This window comes from Zeugodacus cucurbitae, chromosome 4 (assembly GCF_028554725.1).
Source record: "Zeugodacus cucurbitae isolate PBARC_wt_2022May chromosome 4, idZeuCucr1.2, whole genome shotgun sequence".
Classification (NCBI taxonomy): Eukaryota; Metazoa; Arthropoda; class Insecta; order Diptera; family Tephritidae; genus Zeugodacus; species Zeugodacus cucurbitae.
Window position 1 is genome coordinate 9,160,935 of NC_071669.1, and position 18,057 is coordinate 9,178,991.

At 38.4% G+C, this 18,057-nt stretch overlaps 1 protein-coding gene across 2 annotated transcripts; it reads left to right on the forward strand.

Annotated features, from left to right (window-relative positions):
* Positions 1-362: 362 nt before the first annotated feature.
* On the forward strand, positions 363-10,075 carry LOC105209031 (neuralized-like protein 4). Of its 2 annotated transcripts, none has more exons than XM_054229048.1 (14): positions 363-479; positions 536-981; positions 1,047-1,403; positions 1,483-2,173; positions 2,241-2,727; positions 3,695-3,871; positions 3,948-4,288; positions 4,362-5,105; positions 5,169-5,440; positions 5,507-5,821; positions 5,887-6,139; positions 6,197-6,536; positions 6,635-6,748; positions 6,802-10,075. In XM_054229048.1, the coding sequence occupies exons 2-14, from the start codon at positions 730-732 to the stop codon at positions 8,465-8,467; spliced, it is 6,009 nt and encodes a 2,002-aa protein (XP_054085023.1). In that variant the 5' UTR covers positions 363-479; positions 536-729; the 3' UTR covers positions 8,468-10,075. The 2 variants fall into 2 exon arrangements, with proteins under 2 accessions (XP_054085023.1, XP_028897376.1); XM_029041543.2 differs by having other exon boundaries at positions 375-479; positions 559-981.
* Positions 10,076-18,057: the final 7,982 nt, after the last annotated feature.

The window sequence follows — 18,057 nt, forward strand, 5'->3', positions numbered from 1 at the left end:
CAATAAACTACAGAAACAACACAAATAAAAATTTCACTTCAACAAATTTAAGATAAATGTAATTTTTATTTTGAATATTTTGTATATTTTGTATATTTCAAATATAAAGTAAGTTTGTAGAATTATAAAAATTTAATTTTATTTAAATCTATATTATATTTCTTGCAATCAAATAACAAACAATTCATCAAATGTTCTTCAATCTATTTATGCCTGGCAGTACCTGTATTTCATTTGCTCCAATCTTCCTAAATTACCACTTTTTGTTTTGATTTTCAAATTCGCATTTTGCATTATTTCCACATCATATACGTAAATATTTGTTTTATTAGCAGACATTCCTTTATGCCATTTTCGCATCTTTATGTCAACGCCAATTTGCTTTAACGCTGCTGCGCCTGTGTGTGAAAAGAAAAATAGTAGAATAGACAAAATTTTCACTTTTCGTGAAAATTGAAAGAAAATTCAAATTTTAAATTGTAAATATACGAGAGAAAAAATTTTCTGAATATTTCATTGCAAATTCAAAGATTAGCAACCGTTTATATTGGTTTGCAGGTGTGTTCTGCGTAACGGGCGGAGTCAGTGTGACTGATATAGTGCGGCGAAAACGATCGATTCTTTCAGTGCCTAGGCAGACAACAAAGGCTGTATATTTTCAAAGAGACTCTGTTAACTAATTTAAAAAACTTTAGTTAAACTAGTTTTTGATTTATTTGTGCGCATTTTATGGCTACTGGCGGTGGAGGTGCCGTTGGCCTGAGTGGCTCCGGCAGCGGTGGTATCGGTACCACAGCAGGTGCTAATGCCATCAATTTACAAGCGCTCCAAACATTCCATCATCGTTGTGGACGGCGTATAACACTTTCGAATGGCAATCGCACCGCGGCGCGTTCTGTGCGTGATTTTAGTCATGCGTTGGTATTTAGCGCCGAACCGCTGACAGACGATGTACTCTTCGAAGTGGTGATTGAGAAGAAGGTTGGTATGCTTCACGCCTGTGGAATAGTACCAATTATAGCTACTATGCATACTTTTTACTTTAGAATCATTCGTGGGGCGGCAGTATTGAAATTGGTGTTACATCCGAATCACCAGAGAAGCTTGAATTGCCCTCTTGTGCTACCGCAATGCGTAATGGCACATGGGTAATGTCTGGTATTGATGTGCGCAAAGACGGCGTTTGCCTAATTGAATTCTATGGCACCGACTTGGAGACATTGGGTGAGCGTGATCGTGTTGGTGTTATGCGCACTTCCAACAATGAATTAGTGTTTTATGTGAATGGCGAGCCACAAGGTGTGGCAGCGCGCAATATGCCCAAAACGTTGTGGGCATTGGTTGATTTGTATGGACGTTGTGTGCAAGTGTCACTGTGTCCTACGGATGTGGGCGGCTCGGGGGTGAGTGGATGCCACATTTTTTTTTGCTTTTCACAAAGAGGTTAGAATCTCATTTTCGTTAAATTTCTTTTCTAATAAGGACTACGCCGAAACAGCTCTCCAGCAAGCACAGCAAATTGTGCAGAATATCGATGTGCCGATGAGTGTGGATGTGACGGTAGTTTCAACGGCATCGCCAACAACAAACAACGCCTGCATAGCCAACAATAATAGCAGTGGCGGTGGTTTGGTATCAACCTTCAGCACGAACTCAGATATTAATGCTGCTCTTTCGAGTTTGGGCAGCGCAGGCGCCGCTGCCATTTCCGCAATTTCACAAACTGGCTTGCATAGCGCTTTACCGTTATCATCTTCGGCGGCGGCAGTGATTGCGAATAATACCGCAACACTGCAAAACGTTGGCGATTTTTACGATACAGATAGATTGCGTTTCCACACACGCTGCGGTTCGCTTGTCAAGCTTTCGCCGCATTGTCGCAGCGCGGAACGTCGACGTCCGTTAGATGAGTTCAATAATGGCGTGGTAATGACACATCGGCCGCTGAAGGATAATGAGCTCTTTGAGATACGCATCGATAAGTTGGTGGATAAATGGTCCGGTTCCATAGAAGTAGGTGTGACGACGCACAATCCATCGGTGCTACACTTCCCAGCGACAATGACAAATATGCGCAGCGGCACTATAATGATGTCTGGCTGTGGTATACTCACAAATGGCAAGGGCACACGGCGTCAGTACGGCGAATTTAATTTGGATGAACTACGTGAAGGTAATTGCTATGCGTTGTTGTTGCAGTAACATATTTATATGCGCATTTTTTTTGAATATTGATTCAGGTGATCGTGTGGGCATGATGCGCAAGTCTAACGGCAATTTACATTACTATATAAATGGCCAGGATCAGGGTGTGGCTGCAACGCGTGTCGCTCAAACTCTGTGGGGTGTCATAGATCTCTATGGCATGACGACGAAAGTGACGATTGTGGATCGAGATGAGCGCGAACAGCAAAATTTAGTAACACGCCGTAATAATCTGATACTCACCGCCGCTTCGGGTTTAACTAGCGGCAATACGGCAATCGATAGCATTGGTGCTACAAATGCGCTTATTACGGCGAATTCGGCTACACCGACACCCGTGTTGAGTTTGCTTAGTCCCGAAGGTGAAGTTAATTCAGCAGTGGCTGCTGCCGCGGCCGCTTTGGGTGAATCAACGTTATCTGGCACAAATACGCAGCGCAATGACGATCGTCTAACCTTCCATCCGATTTGTGGTTCACATGCTACGGTCACGCATAGCGGACGCACAGCGCTGCGACCGAAGTAAGTTTGACGCATGAAACACAGTTACTTTTTTAATTTTCTAGATGGAGATAGGATTCCCAAATCGATGTTGATGGAATTGGTGTTCCACTGCCCGACCATGAAGAAATTCGAATAGTAATTACCCGCTTGGAGAACAACAAGGTGGCGGGGGCCGATGGATTGTCGGCCGAGCTATTCAAATACGACGGCGAAGAACTGATAAGGTGCATGCATCAGCTTCTTTGTAGAATATGGTCGGAGAAAGCATGCCTGACTATTGGAATCTCAGTGTGCTCTGCCCAATCCATAAAAAGGGAGACCCCACAATCTGCGCCAATTACTTTGGTATAAGTCTCTTCACCGTTAACGAATTGATTGGACCTTATCAGTGTGGCTTTAGACCTGGAAAATCCACCATGGATCAGATATTCTCTATGCGCCAAATCTTTGAAAAGATCCGCGAGAGAAGAATCGATACACACCACCTTTTCATCGATTTTGAAGGTGCCTTCGTCAGCGAGAAAAAGAGCTGCCGCGATGTCTGAGTTTGGTATCCTTGCAAAACTAATACGACTATGTAAACTGACGTTGAGCAACACCAAAGGCTTCGTTAGGATCGGGAAGGACCTTTCCGAGCCGTTCGATACCAAACGAGGCTTCCGACTGGGTGACTCAGCGACTTCTTCAATCTTCAAAAATAATATGAGCTGCAGAGCTAAATAGAGAAGCAAACGCCGTTAGTTCTGCTTTTTCCAAATGAATAAAGACACAGTGGCTACGCTACGAAAACACTCCAGCTATGAAAGTGTTCGATGCAGTACCCGCTGGTGGAAGCCGCGGAATAAATAATAAATATACATAAATAATTAATTTAATATAATCTCGAATAGATTGTAAAATGTTTGTGTTTATTTTTTTTGTAGATTTTTTCAAATCAGTTTTTTCTAACCTAATTTTATAATTTTTTCGTATTTCACCTTTCCAGCGCATCTGATGACTTCAACAATGGCGTTGTGCTAACACGTCGTCCCCTACGTCCAAACGAACTATTCCAAGTGCGTCTCGAGCGTGTTGTTACCAAATGGGCTGGATCTGTGGAGATGGGTGTGACCACGCATAGCGCTGAAGAGCTGGATTTTCCTTTCACCATGACCAATGTGCGGTAGGAAACGCTACAATAACATTGCTACACAAATATTTTCAAAATTCAAACTGTAAAATGATTGATTCCCCAACAGCTCGGGCACTTGGATGATGACTGGCAATGGTGTTATGCACAATGGCATTACAGTGATCGAGCAATATGGGCAGAATCTGGACCGTTTGCAGGTGGGCGATCGCGTGGGTGTGGTGCGCAAGGACGACGGTACGTTACATTTCTGGGTGAATGGCGTGGATCAGGGAGCGGCAGCGACCAATGTGCCGGAACGCGTCTTTGGTGTTATCGATCTGTATGGACAGGCGGCGCAGGCTAGCATAATTGATACATCTGAATGTGGCAGTCCGGATACGGGAAATTCCACCATCTCGAATACAACGCTCTACAGTGAGCCACCGTTGCGCTTCCACACCATACATGGTGAGTTGGATGGAGGGTTGGAAATCAGTACTTGGAGAGTGTTTCATTATCACTATTTATTTCTTTTTTTTAGGCAAAAATGCTGGCATCTCCAATGGCGGTCTCACCGCCTCCCGTCCGAATTCGCTGGCCGAATTCAATGATGCCATTGTCTTCAGTAATCGTCCGCTGCGTCAGCGTGAACTTTTCGAGGTTGTGCTCGATACCATGGTGCGTCACTGGTCGGGCAACATCGAGATCGGTGTGACGGGCACACGTCCCGAGGATATACAACTCGCCGCCAATGCGACCGATTTGGACGCCAACGATATGATAATACTCTGTGGCTCTATGATATTTCATAATCGCAAAACTATACGCTCCAATGTGCTGATCGATTTGGATAGCTTGGGCGAGGGCACACGTGTTGGTGTCATGCGTAACGGCGATTATGTGCATTTCTTCATAGATGGCGTCGATCAGGGACCAGCCTGTGAGTGTCGTATGCCCAATGTGTGGGCGGTGATCGATTTGTATGGGCAGTGTGCGCAAGTGACGCTCACACAATCGCAGCCAGACATACGTGCACCGTATGCGACCAGCGAGAATTCACAAAGCTGTCAAGCCACCTCGGTTATACAGCCGGCAACGTCGGAGTTGAAGCATCGCTGGACCTGCATATCGGGTAATGTGACGCTCTCGCAAAGTTGGACGGTGGCATCACGCATTACGGGCGCTTCGGCGGCACTCTCGCGTTGTGTGGTCTTCTCAGAGCATCCGTTGAGTGTGGGTGCGCCATTCGAAATCAAATTAATCTCGCACAATTCGTTGTTCGCAGGTTTGTAACTGTTGTTTGGACAAAGGTTTTCAAATACCGGCAACTTTTTATTGTATTTCGTAGGTTGTCTCAATATCGGCGTTACCGATTTGAATCTCTCCGACGACTATGTGCGCAAAAATATACCGTTAAGTATTAAACGCATTCCTGCCAATGTTTGGTATGTCTCCGGCAATGAGGTGCGTCACAATTCCACGTTGCTACAGCGTTCAATGGCTTCGTTGGAGTGGCTGCGTGTTGGTGATCGTGTGGCGCTCGAGTTGACGCCGGCACGCACGCTGCGCATACTGCTGAACTCCGAGGACATGAATATACAGTTTCAGAATGTGCCCAATGTGTGTAACGCTCGTGCATATATTGGAAATATATTTACAGTTAGTCTATATTTTCGTTCTTCCTAGGATGTTTACGTCGTTGTTGAACTGCAAGGCTCCACCATGGCTGTGCAAGTGATCTCTTCACAAGGTCCGACATCACCGCTGCGCCCCTGTAGTTTGAGATTACAGGACTCACTGGACTTTGGTGTTGATCCGCTCAACAAGCAGGATTCGATGTTGGAATCAATCGATTCGGAGATGCAAACTTACGAGTTCTCCGAGCTACATGGCAAACATGTGCGTCTCTTGGATGAACATCGTTCCGCTATGCGCGTACAGTCGTACAATCAAGGCGTCGTATTTGTAGGCAAACCGTTATGCAAGGGCGAGAGCATTAGTGTGAGTTGGCGAGTTTTCTATAATAAAACATATGAATATTTGGTAAATAAGCTCTTAAACTACAGATCAAAGTGGACGCAGTCAATCCCAAATGGAAGGGCACAATCGGTGTCGGCGTTGTTGCGGCGTGCCCGCAACCCACGAGTGTCTCACAATTGCCGATCTCAATTTTGCATTGCAAACGTCCGTGTTGGGTGGCCACACACGATTACATCAATATAAATGGTCAGAAGATAGCGTCGAAATATGGCGAAGCGCTGGAACAAATACAGCCGGGCACAGTCATCACTATGACACTCTCGAACGTCGGCATGTTGGGTGAGTGAGCGGCAAACATTTTTGTTTAAATTTTTTTTATCAAATTCTCTTTCGCAGTCATTATGGTCGGTTCCATTAATTTGGAGGACTTGGCTGCCGGTTTGCCCAATCACGTCTACCCAGTCTTCGATCTCTATGGTAAATGTGAGAAGATTTCACTGATTACCAGCAACGATGTGGGTCGCAATAGCACGCCGATTATTGAGGAGGCCGCCGCTTTGGAGTATGACAACTTGCAGGAGCAGGATGGCGGTGTGCCGCAATGTGAAAAGGCCGATTTGGAGATGCATGAAAAGGAAACGGAGCAGCTGTCACAGCAGCAGCAGCAGGCAATGCAGACATCTGGCGGTGCGGTGGGCGGTGTAGCTGCGGGCAGCGGTACCAGTAATGCGGCGATGTGAGTAAAGAAGGATTTTTACATATTTTTATGTATATACTATTGTGACAGCCACTTAACCTAACCTAACCTACTATTTTGTTCTTCATCCTCAACAGGAATCGTTCGGTGATGGAAAGCGTATCGGAGAATTTATTGTTGAATATTTCGATTAAAAATCGTACACTGGAGCAAAATCGCGCTGTTGAGTCGAATGCCGCTAACACTTCGTGGTATGTAAAGCAGTTATTGTCAAGCTATCCCGCTAATTCTTAAGTATTTGCAGCTGTCTACGTGAATCACTGCAACTACAGCACAATACCAATCTCAACATACAACGCAGTCAGAGCACGCAACGTTTCCAAAACGCCATGAACGCATCGGTTAACTCCAGCACGCAAGGTGGCGCTATTGGTGACACGGTCGTGGCTTCAACATCCGCTACATCCACAAACACAGCTGCGTCGAATAATAACGCCAGCGCTACTACTACCGCCACAACAACAGCTGCTCCTTACGTGCATGATACGAATAAAGATTACGAGGCGTTGGAAGAGGCCGGCGCTGTTGGCGGTATGTCACTGCAAAGCGAACTGCGCCGTTGCAGCTCCAAGGAGAATTTACTTAGCGATCAGCGTTCCGCCAACAATTTGGACGCTTTAGAAATGCTGGTCAGTAGCGTTGGTATACCTGGCGCCGTTGCGAGTCGTTTGCCCGATATTCCGACAGCTAATGAGCGTGCGCTCGAAACTGATAGCAATTTAACTGCCAGCGCTTTAGATGCTGCTGCTGCTGCTGCTAGTGGTGGCGTGGCGGCCGTTGGCAACTTGGAGCCAACTGTTGGTAATGTTGGCTCACACGAGAATGCGGCAGCGGAGCGCGCCGTTGAAGAAGTCGATGTGGACGATGATGATGACGATGACAATGATGATGATGACGACGATGATGATGATGACGATGATCTCGAGGACAATGATAATTTGGATCACTTGTTACTGTTGCAACAACAACATGATTTGTTGCGTTTACGCTACCAGCAATTGAGTCAACCATTAACGTCGGCGTTTGGTGCACTCTCCTCCGCATCGGCTTCCTCACAATTCGATTCGCTACAGTCGATACCCTCCATTGAACGCAAGGATTGCGAGTATCTGAAGTTGGTGCAACAATTTCGCGCCTCACTCGTTTTGCCGCAATCCTTCTTCCAACCGCTAACCGATCCGATTTGCTTTTGCGCGCACTGCAATGCTTTCACATCGGAAAAGCTGCACGGTTGGGTCTATTTCAAGTTGAATCAACAAACGGTCAACTCGGCCGCCGCGCAGCATTCGCTCGACATCGGCGACTGGCTGCCGCTCTACTACATGACGCGTGTCGATAAAATACGCGCCATACTCGATCACGGGCAACCACTGCCGCTGGAGTCGAGCTGTGAATCGCACACCAGCCTCGGCAATCAGAAAGATGAGCCCGGCACGCGTCTGGAATTGCACTTCTCACCCAATGCCGCCAGCATCGTGTCGATGAATAGCCAACACAAATACAATGTCAACGCGCATTCGTATCGCATCGGCACCGCTTTCGAAGTGTACGTGCGTCGTCAGTCGCTCTGCCTCACGAATAGCAGCAAAATGAATGTGAACGCCGCGGTGGCGGCCTCATCGAGCGCTGCAGCGGCGGCGCTTAGTTTGCTGGAGCGTCGCTCGTCGGCTGACTTGTTGCAACCGCACGAATCGAGTAGCGGACTGACGCTTGAACAGAGCAGTAGCAGCAGCGGTGGCGCGGGCAGCATTAGTGGCGGCTCAGCATCGAGCGCGTCGCTCAAAGACATGACGTGGTTCACGAAGGAGGCTGGCGCTTGTGTCATAACGGCGCTCATACTGAAGTTGGAGAAAATAACGCCGTCTAGGGATGTCGGTGGTGGTCTCAGTCTCGCTTTAGATGGCAATTAGGCGCTGGAGAAAGCAGTATAAGAAAAATACAAATAACGTCCTGGTTTGTTGCAGCATTGTGTGGATAGTCAAAATGGCTACGCTTCAATTAGCATTGCTAGTCTCTTTATCTTACGTTTTTTTCTATTCTAAGATTACTATTCCAAAAAGAAATGATATATATTTTGCACTTTTGCATACAATTCTATATACATATATACAAGCATATATAACGTTATAAATTATTGTAATGTCATGTAAAATTATTTAGTTTTGTAGTTTAACTGCTGGTCGACAAGGCAGTGCGCAGATTCTTCATCCATTATTTATTTATACATTGAGATTAGTTTAGTTCTGCGTTAAGCACTTGTAGAGAACAATGAAAATGGTGAAAATGCTGGCGTATTGAAGTATTAAAGGGCTTGGTCTAAAAGCTTCCTCAACTCGAAAGCTTCTAAGCGCATAAAAAAATATATACAGGCTTATATATATTGAAAACACTGTATTAAGAAGCTTTGGATTCTTTGAAAATGCTAATATTGCATGAAACAAGCTGTTAATTAAAAGATTAAAATATTAGTGACATACTCTAAAACTTTTTCAAAAGCTATGAATATGAAAATTCGACTTTTAGTATTAAAACGGAGCTTTTTATAGACAGAAACTCATTCAGAGACTTGTCAAGTAAACATTTTAAACTATTGCTGTATTTTTTTCGTAAAAGCTCATTTGAAAAAGCTCTATCCATGAGCTTTCATACTAAATTATCTATATTTCCCATGAAAACTGCAATTTAAATACTAAAATGCTAAACTATTTTTAATTCATTTTATTTGTGTCATTTTGAATTGTGCTTTGAGTATCTCAAAAGATTTGTAAAAATTATGTTTTTAAAAATTGCTAATTTGTGCACTTTATGTAAACTTTAAAGAATGATTGAAGCTTTGTATAAGAAAGCTCTGGAAAATTGTTAACTTTTTTATTGAATTCCGCTATTGAAAACTTTGAGCTTTTATAATTGCTAACTTTAGCACTTTTTGAAAGCTTTAAAACATGATTGAAGCTTAGACCTTGCATATGAAAGCTTTGGAAAAGTTTTATGTAAACTTTAAAGAATGATTGAAGCTTTTTATATGAAAGCTTTTGGAAAAGTTGTTAACTTTTTTTATTGAATTCCGCTATTAAACGCTTTGAGCTTTTATAATTACTAATTTGAGCACTTTATGTAAACTTTAAAGCATGATTGAAGCTTAAGCCTAGCATATGAAAGTTTTGGAAAAGTTGTCAACTTTTTATTAAATTCCGCTATTAAAAGCTTTGAGGTTTCATACTAAAAAAATTGTTTCTAACAGCAATGGGTGTGCAATTTTTATAAAAATAAAATTCTACAATGTTTTTAAAGTATTTCTTCATTACTATTAAAAGTTGCCTAACTAAAGCTTGCTCTAAAAGCTTTGAGCTTTCACACCGAAATCAAAATAACTTGCATGGAGCTTATTTTATATGGAATTGAATGACCAATTAGTCTAAAAAAACATAAATTTTGCAGAAATTATAATATTTATTGTAAAATTATAAAGAATCTTCTTTGTAGATAAAAAAAAGAAAATTTAATACAAAAATTACAACTACTTTCAGGAAATCGAAAAAAAAAATATTCATTATTTTTGAAAGAAAATTTTCAAAAATGTTACAAATTTTTGAAATTCAAAGTTTCTGATTAAGTACTTTAATCTAAAAAGAGTAGTTACTAAAAATAAAAAAAAATAATTTCAAAAGCTTTTTTATAAAAATCATTTAACTTGAAAATTGATATTTATATTTACGCCTATTAAAATGAGACCAAATAATATTCAGCTAACAAGCAGCACTGAGTAAATACATATACATATATATGTATGTATGTCTGTATTTACATTTCGAAATTCTTAAATTCTAAGTCTAATTCTACGATTTTATATTTAATTCTATTTATTGAAATGAATTAATTTCGATAAATTGCATAATTGATGCGCCATTAGAGCCATTTTATTGTATATATATAGAGTATATATAAATACATAACGACTCACTTACACATATACACACACACACACACACACATAATAATATATTTACACGTCTGCATGTCAAAGCTTGGAGAAATTGTAATTCGATAATTGTTCATCGATGGCTAAGCAAATCAAATTAAAATTATATATTATATATACACATACAATACACACATATATATACACATATACATACAAATGGAATTTGATTAAAAGAGATTATAATTTCGCAAATGAATAATAAATATTATGATTACACAATTGTGCACAAAATTATGGTCGTTTTTATTGTTGTTGTTGCGTGGAATTAGCATTTATAAACCTATATGTTGGCATACATATTTAAGATAATTACAAACAATCAACAGTTGTGGACTTATTAGAGGCTTTTAGAAGGGAGTTTACTCCTATACATTGCATATATCTCACGTTCGCTTCAAGGGATTGCTAAGGTAGAATAATGAACTCAGAATGAGATAACTCTCATTCCTCATCTCATGCAGAGTTCATTAATTAGAATAGACAATGAGAATGATTCTATTAGCCTTTTCGCACAGTAGTTAATTGATCAATTAATCGGCCTTTTGCTCGATTTAGATCGATTTGTAATACAAAATGAATATCTAATTTTACTAATTAATTTTTAATTGAATACAAATCGAGTTGAAATTGGAATGTAGCTCTGAGGTTGGTTGTCCACGCTGGAAATTTGGTTGAGATTGTTAATAAAACAAAAATATATAACAGCTGATCGGTAATTGAGTTGCCGGCTGTGCGAAAGACAAAAAGTGGTTCCTCAATTATAAACTTTATGTTTTAAATTAATTTGACTATTAACCTCACTATGATTATTGACGAGTTTTGGGCATGACAGTCAGTATATTGAGATAAAAGCAATGCCTACAAGCTCAAGGAAGTACTACCAAGAATTAGAGACTGTGGTATGTCTCTCTAGAACACCACTTTCGCAGAGAGAGCACTTTAACTTTCAGCTCATCTAATTAAAAAAAAATCAATTGAAAGATCTCCACAAGTAATCGTTAGAACACTTCTTCGCCTCGAATTTTGCCTTTGAATGTGTGTTTTTGGAAACTACTTTTACAAAATGAAGTTAACTTGACCCCTGCATAGAGGTTGTATGATCCGCTTAGAAGTCTCCATGTTAAAAGTATTTGGAATCTAAACTGAACAATTGAAAGCATCATTCGTAAAATCAGAACATTTATGAAGAGTATAAATGGCTACGCTTAAACCAGACTCGTTTTTGTAATTGCTAGAGGTCCAGCGAACACAGTTTTTGAGCTGAGCTTACAAAATCCGAACATAAAAAACGTTGTCCGAAGATTTTGTACGTATTTGGAGACAATAGAACTCATGTTTTAAAAGTGACCTTAGATTAGATCCTGCAGTAAAATCATTATAATAAGTCTCCTCAATATATAAGGTTCTATTGAGCGTACTATGTGTGGAAAATCTACAACTGATCAGATAGATGTTCACCGTGCGCTAAATCTTGGAAATCTTTGTCGATTGTTTAAAGCTGTTACTCGTGAGCTGCCTTTATGCTGATATGGCTGAGTTTGGCATGCTCGCAAAACTAATAAGGCTATGCAAACTGACGTCAAGCAACACCCAAATCTTCGTCAGGATTGGAAAGCACTTCTCCGAGCCGTTCGATACCAAACTAGTTTTCAGACGGAGATAGTTTGACATCTTCAATATATTGCTGGAAAAAATAAAAAAAAGCTGCAGAGCTAAATCGAGAAGGTACAATCCGTTAGTTATGCTATTTCTGGATAAGGATAAGGAATCGAAGCATATGGGTCCGGTAGTGAACGAGTACAAGACGAAATATCTCATGTCATTAAACAAACAGTCGGCCCGTTAGCTACTTGGATCTCATGTCACTTTTGACAGTCATAGTTTTGAAATTGTAGATAATTTTGTTTATATTGCAACTAGCATTATCAGCCTTGAAATCTAACGATTAATCCGGCTTGCCAAACAGGTGCTACTTTGGACTGAGTAGGTAACTGAAAAGTAAAATCCTCTCTCGACGAACCAAAACCAAACTCAACAAATCACTCATCCTTTCCGTACTGCTTTATGGTACAGAAGCGTGGATGATGTCGACATCCGATTTGACGGCACTAGCAATTTTCAAGGGGATGGAACTATGAGCTGTTCGAGTTATACAATGACATTAACATACTTCAGCGATAAAAAAGCGGCTACGTTGTCTAGATCATGTCAAGCTCTTCAGTTTTTATAGTGTTTGGAAGAGGAAGACCTTCCTTCCTTTTGACAGGATGGCTCATCGTCTATTATTATTAGAGAGATGGAAATTTATACTAGACTTAATGCTTCTCGAGTTTTGAATTTAACAAGTCTTCTCCCAAGCCATCTCAAAGTATTGAGCTTGACGTTGAACAATTAAAAATTGTATATCTTTTTGTGATTTTCATTTTAATTATATCGAATGTTTAGACCACCTAATAATGTCTTTAATAACTTATTTATATGCAACAAGGAGGCTTTCTGCGGTCCTAATCTAACCTCAAAATAACCTTAACCTAAATCTACATAACCTAAAATTCAAAAAATATTCCATAATTACATTCATATAAGATTATTTGTGATTTTCTGTGTGGCCACAATCACATATAGACATAAGTAAGTCAATGTCATTTAAATTAACAACCAAATTAATTATTTATAATACAATTGCTAACTGATTTGGCGACAACAGTTTCTTCGGGAAACTGTATACAAAATCACAAAATAAAAGGAAGAAAGGAACAGTGGTGTGAAATGGCATAGCAACAAAGCAACTGAGTTTATTAACATTCATTTTGCTAACCTTGAGCCAAATAGGAAAAAAAACCGCATGACAAGTTCCTCCACACTCCAATCATGTGCACATAATGTAGGCATGTAAACATAGCTGTATATGTGGAAAAATGCATATATGTATGTATGTACATACATCTGTATAATAAGTCTAAAAACCGCAAGAGACGGCGTGGTACCATTAAACTTGAACTTGATTTGATTTTTCATGTGAGATTACGAAGTGCATACTGTTAGATTTTATAATATATGTATTTGAATATTTTTAATTTTGCTTTAGAGCCAGGAGGCGTAAGCTTAACACATGAATTTTTAGCTAAAAAAATAATAATGGATTAATATGTTGGAATATATAGTATACTATATACCTATGTGAAGCCTGTAGCTGTAGAGATATATTGTTAGATCCCTACACTTACACATATGCGTAATAATAATACAGTTATAACACTGAATTTAGTCCCCTGGGACACACTACGCACAAATAATAATGTCATACATTGAATAGGTAGCGCTTTTCCATTGTATGTTACGTATACGACATGTAGCACCGCGCGGGTATGTTTACTTAACCCACATCGTACATGAGAGAGTTATAAGCGTTGCTTCATTAACTGTTGTGAGTGCTTGAATATATTTATATATAACATACATACATATACATTTTTTTTTATTTTCATATATTAAGGCTAATATTAGGGTGGGGTGATTTTTAAGTCTCAGTTCGCATATGAAATTTTTGAGGTGGAACTGAAAAAATAAATAATTTTAAATTCTATCTCGACACATTTTGGTCAGAATTTGTGGTATTTCTTTCACTTAGTAGTCTAAATTAAGCCCTAAAATTACATTACACCCACATTTGATATCTACTGAAAAGTTTTAAAATCAACAGTTGCCCAGCAAGCAGCATGTTCAGCAACTGTTACGTGTAAGCGCGTAATATCCTATTCACATATCTCATTAAATGCATGTAAATGTGTGTGTGTGTGTGAATTACACACTAATTGCACGGCAAATAGCCAGGCAGCGGAGTTAAGTTCAAAGCGTCGATCAATTACTCACCCGACCCGGCTACGAAGCGGTCAGTGCATTTTAAATATTAATGTCGCTTAAACGACATTTAAATGCAATTTAAAGCGGGGGGAGTGAGAGTGGAAATCGTAATGTAATGTGGCATTTAAAGTATATAAAGTGCTGTTATGTGCAGCGGAAGAAATTTTCAATTCGCTAATGTAGACTAGAGATGTGCTTATTATTGGAGGTCAATTTTGTTTTATTTAAATCTGCTGTTTTTAGGTTAGAATTTTTGTAATTATTATGAGATTAAAAACTATTTTTGCTTAGAGCCGGATATGTGGAAAGACAATGAACGAAAATATTTGATCAATATCGTGTGATCTGTTATGTCTCTGTTGTGAAGGAAGATCTAAAGTTGATCGGAGAGAGAGAGACATAGAGTGGAAAAGAGAGGGAGAGAGAAAAATGGAGCGAGAGAGTTAAAGAGAGACAAATAGAGAAAGAAAGTGAAAGAGAGAGAGAGAGATAGAGAGAGAGAGAGAGAGGGAGAGAGAGAGAGAGAGGGAGAGATAGAAATGGAGTGAGAGAGTTAAAGAGAGACAGATATAAAGAGGGAGAAATGGAAATGAAGCGAAAGAGTTAAAGAGAGACAAATAGAGAAAGAAAGTGATAGAGAGAGAGAGAGATAGAGAGAGAGAGAGAGAGAGAGAGAGAGGGAGAGAGAGAGAGAGAGAGAGGGAGAGATAGAAATGGAGTGAGAGAGTTAAAGAGAGACAGATATAAAGAGGGAGAGATGGAAATGAAGCGAGAGAGAGATATAAGGAGGGAGAGATAGATATGGAGCGAGAAAGAGAAAAAGAGAGGGAGACAGATATAAAATAGAGAGATAGAAGTGGAGTGAGAGAGAGAGAAATTGAGATAGAGCGAAATTGTGAGAGAGGTTGAGTGTTAGCACAATCGGCGAACTTATACAAATTCTTCAAGCATAAATAAAGAGGTTGAAATAGTGGGCACTGTGGTATTCTGAAAAGAATCGGCGAACTTATACAAATTCTTCAAGCATAAATAAAGAGGTTGAAATAGTGGGCACTGTGGTATTCTGAAAAGAATTAGTTCCTCACTGGGCACGTAAGCTCCGAATTTCATGCAAATGCTCTCGCAGTGGTGTGAGAAAGCATCAAAAAACATATAAATGGAATATACCTGTGTGTAGACAAATATATAAGCCTCAACAAAGACAATTTTCTCTATCTGATCTCGAGGCAGTCGGCTTTAATTAGCCGAAATCGACAGAACATTTACATATTTGCGATCACAGAGAGTTCTTCAATACTTTTTATAGCTATTTTGAGAAAGTTTGAAGACAGATGTTGTTGGAATAACTACACTTTCCTAGAAAAACCCTGAGAACTTTAGAAGATCCTGAAAATTTGGTAAAAATTATATGTTTTTAAAGCCTTTGCGTTCGCGACCATAAAAGCTCTGGCGACAATGAACCGAAGTAAAGGAATCAGCGAATGGAAATTATGAAAACTGAGAAGCTAGGCTAGGGAGATTCTTTAAGAACTTCAAAATATATATTTTTAATATTTAAGGCAGGGACCGTAACTCTTATGACTTTTATCAAAAAAATGCCCCGAATTGCTGATAGGAATTATAAGGTCCATTTATTTGCCGGATATAGACTCCAAGGCCTTCTTAACTATAAAAATACTATTTCCTTTCTTATCATTCCATTCTCCCAAACCGATTTCGAGCCTTATCTTACATCAAAGTGAGTAGCTGCTTAGTTTCTAAAAAGAAAATTTGACGCAATCATTACGCTTAATGCGATCGTAATCATTTCGAAGCATTGACAGCTACATTCGCACCAAAATAAATTCATATGTTATAATAAAATATCATCAATTATCAGCTAATAATCATGTACCACTGTCAAATTGTCAACAAAGCGCTCCGCCGCACTCGAGCTCATTACACATGCTTACAGGCAACTTTTATGTTTCCGTTAACAACTATTCCGCTGCTACTACTATTGAGTGGCTAATAAAAATGTTAAATTCCAAATTATGGCTAAACAATGTACACAACACATGTGTACAAACACAAATATTCAATGTCACTGTACAACAACTACTACAACGACAACTGTAACTCGCTCCTAACTAACCGCAGCGAAGACAACCAGCCACATCATGCAAACTAAATAAATTGTTTCAAAATGTCCGCTTTCGCTTAGATAACGGAAAGTGGCCATAGCCATGAGCTGGCGCTTGACGACTTAACGCAGCTGAGCAACTCAGCACTTTTTAGCGCGCGTATAAATAGTTTGGACGTGGTCTGTGTGGTCACTACACACACATGTAGTGCTTCATATATGTGTGTTCATTATTTCATTTCTGTTTGCTTTTGTTGTTATTAATGCATTATTGTTATATGAGCACAAACACACACACACACTCACACACTTGCATGGGGGAACTCATTATAGCACGTTTCGTTGCATTTGGTGTACTTTCGCTGACCGATGACCGCTCGCTGACTGCTGACCGCGTAATATTGTTTACATTGCCCACCAACAAACACACACACACATGCATGCGTACATTGATTTATATGTTTTAACTGCCTTGCTCACCCACACACATACATACACTCTATTTGTATTTTTGTATGTGTGTGGGGCATGCATAAAAATTATTATTATAATTTGTGTTTGTCTTTGTATTGACTGTCATTAGATTTGTGTTAGTGCCCTAGTGGATTATAATTTTTTATGACAATAGTGAAATTATATTTTTTTAGATTTCATCCACAGATCCATAGGACAGTTAATGGCGCGCGTTGGTGAAAAGCGGTTGAAAAAGCGGGAAAAAATATTTGTAATAGAATTTTCATTTTTATTCGATTTTTCGAAGAAAAATATATGTAAAATATATATAAAAATATTCTATATAATACAAGTGAGTTCGGTAGTGATTGATTTAGAATGAGTCTAAGAAAAATAAAATGTATTATTAAACAAAAATTGAGAAACAAATTCTGAAATAAATTCTTTTAAAGAAAGAAAGGTGTGAAAAAATGTAAACGCAACCAAAAATATAGAAATACAGTGTTTAAGAGAAAAAAGAAACATTTGAACTAGAAAATAATTTAATATAAAATAAAATAAACTAAAAATAAAATAAAATAAAATAAAATAAAAGAAATAAAATAAAATAAAATAAAATAAAATAAAATAAATTAAATTAAATAAAATAACAAAAAATAAAATAAAATAAAATAAAATAAAATAAAATAAAATAAAATGAAATAAAATAAAATAAAATAAAATAAAATAAATTAAATTAAATAAAATAAATAAAAATAAAAAAATTAAATAAAATAAAATTAAATTACAATAAAATAAAATAAAATAAAATAAAATAAAATAAAATAAAATAAAATAAAATAAAATAAAATAAAATAAAATAAAATAAAATAAAATAAAATAAAATAAAATAAAATAAAATAAAATAAAATAAAATAAAATAAAATAAAATAAAATAAAATAAAATAAAATAAAATAAAATAAAATAAAATAAAATAAATAAAATAACAAAAAATAAAATAAAATTAAATAAAATAAGATAAAATAAAATAACAAAAAATAAAATAAATAAAAATAAAATAAAATAAAATAAAATAAAA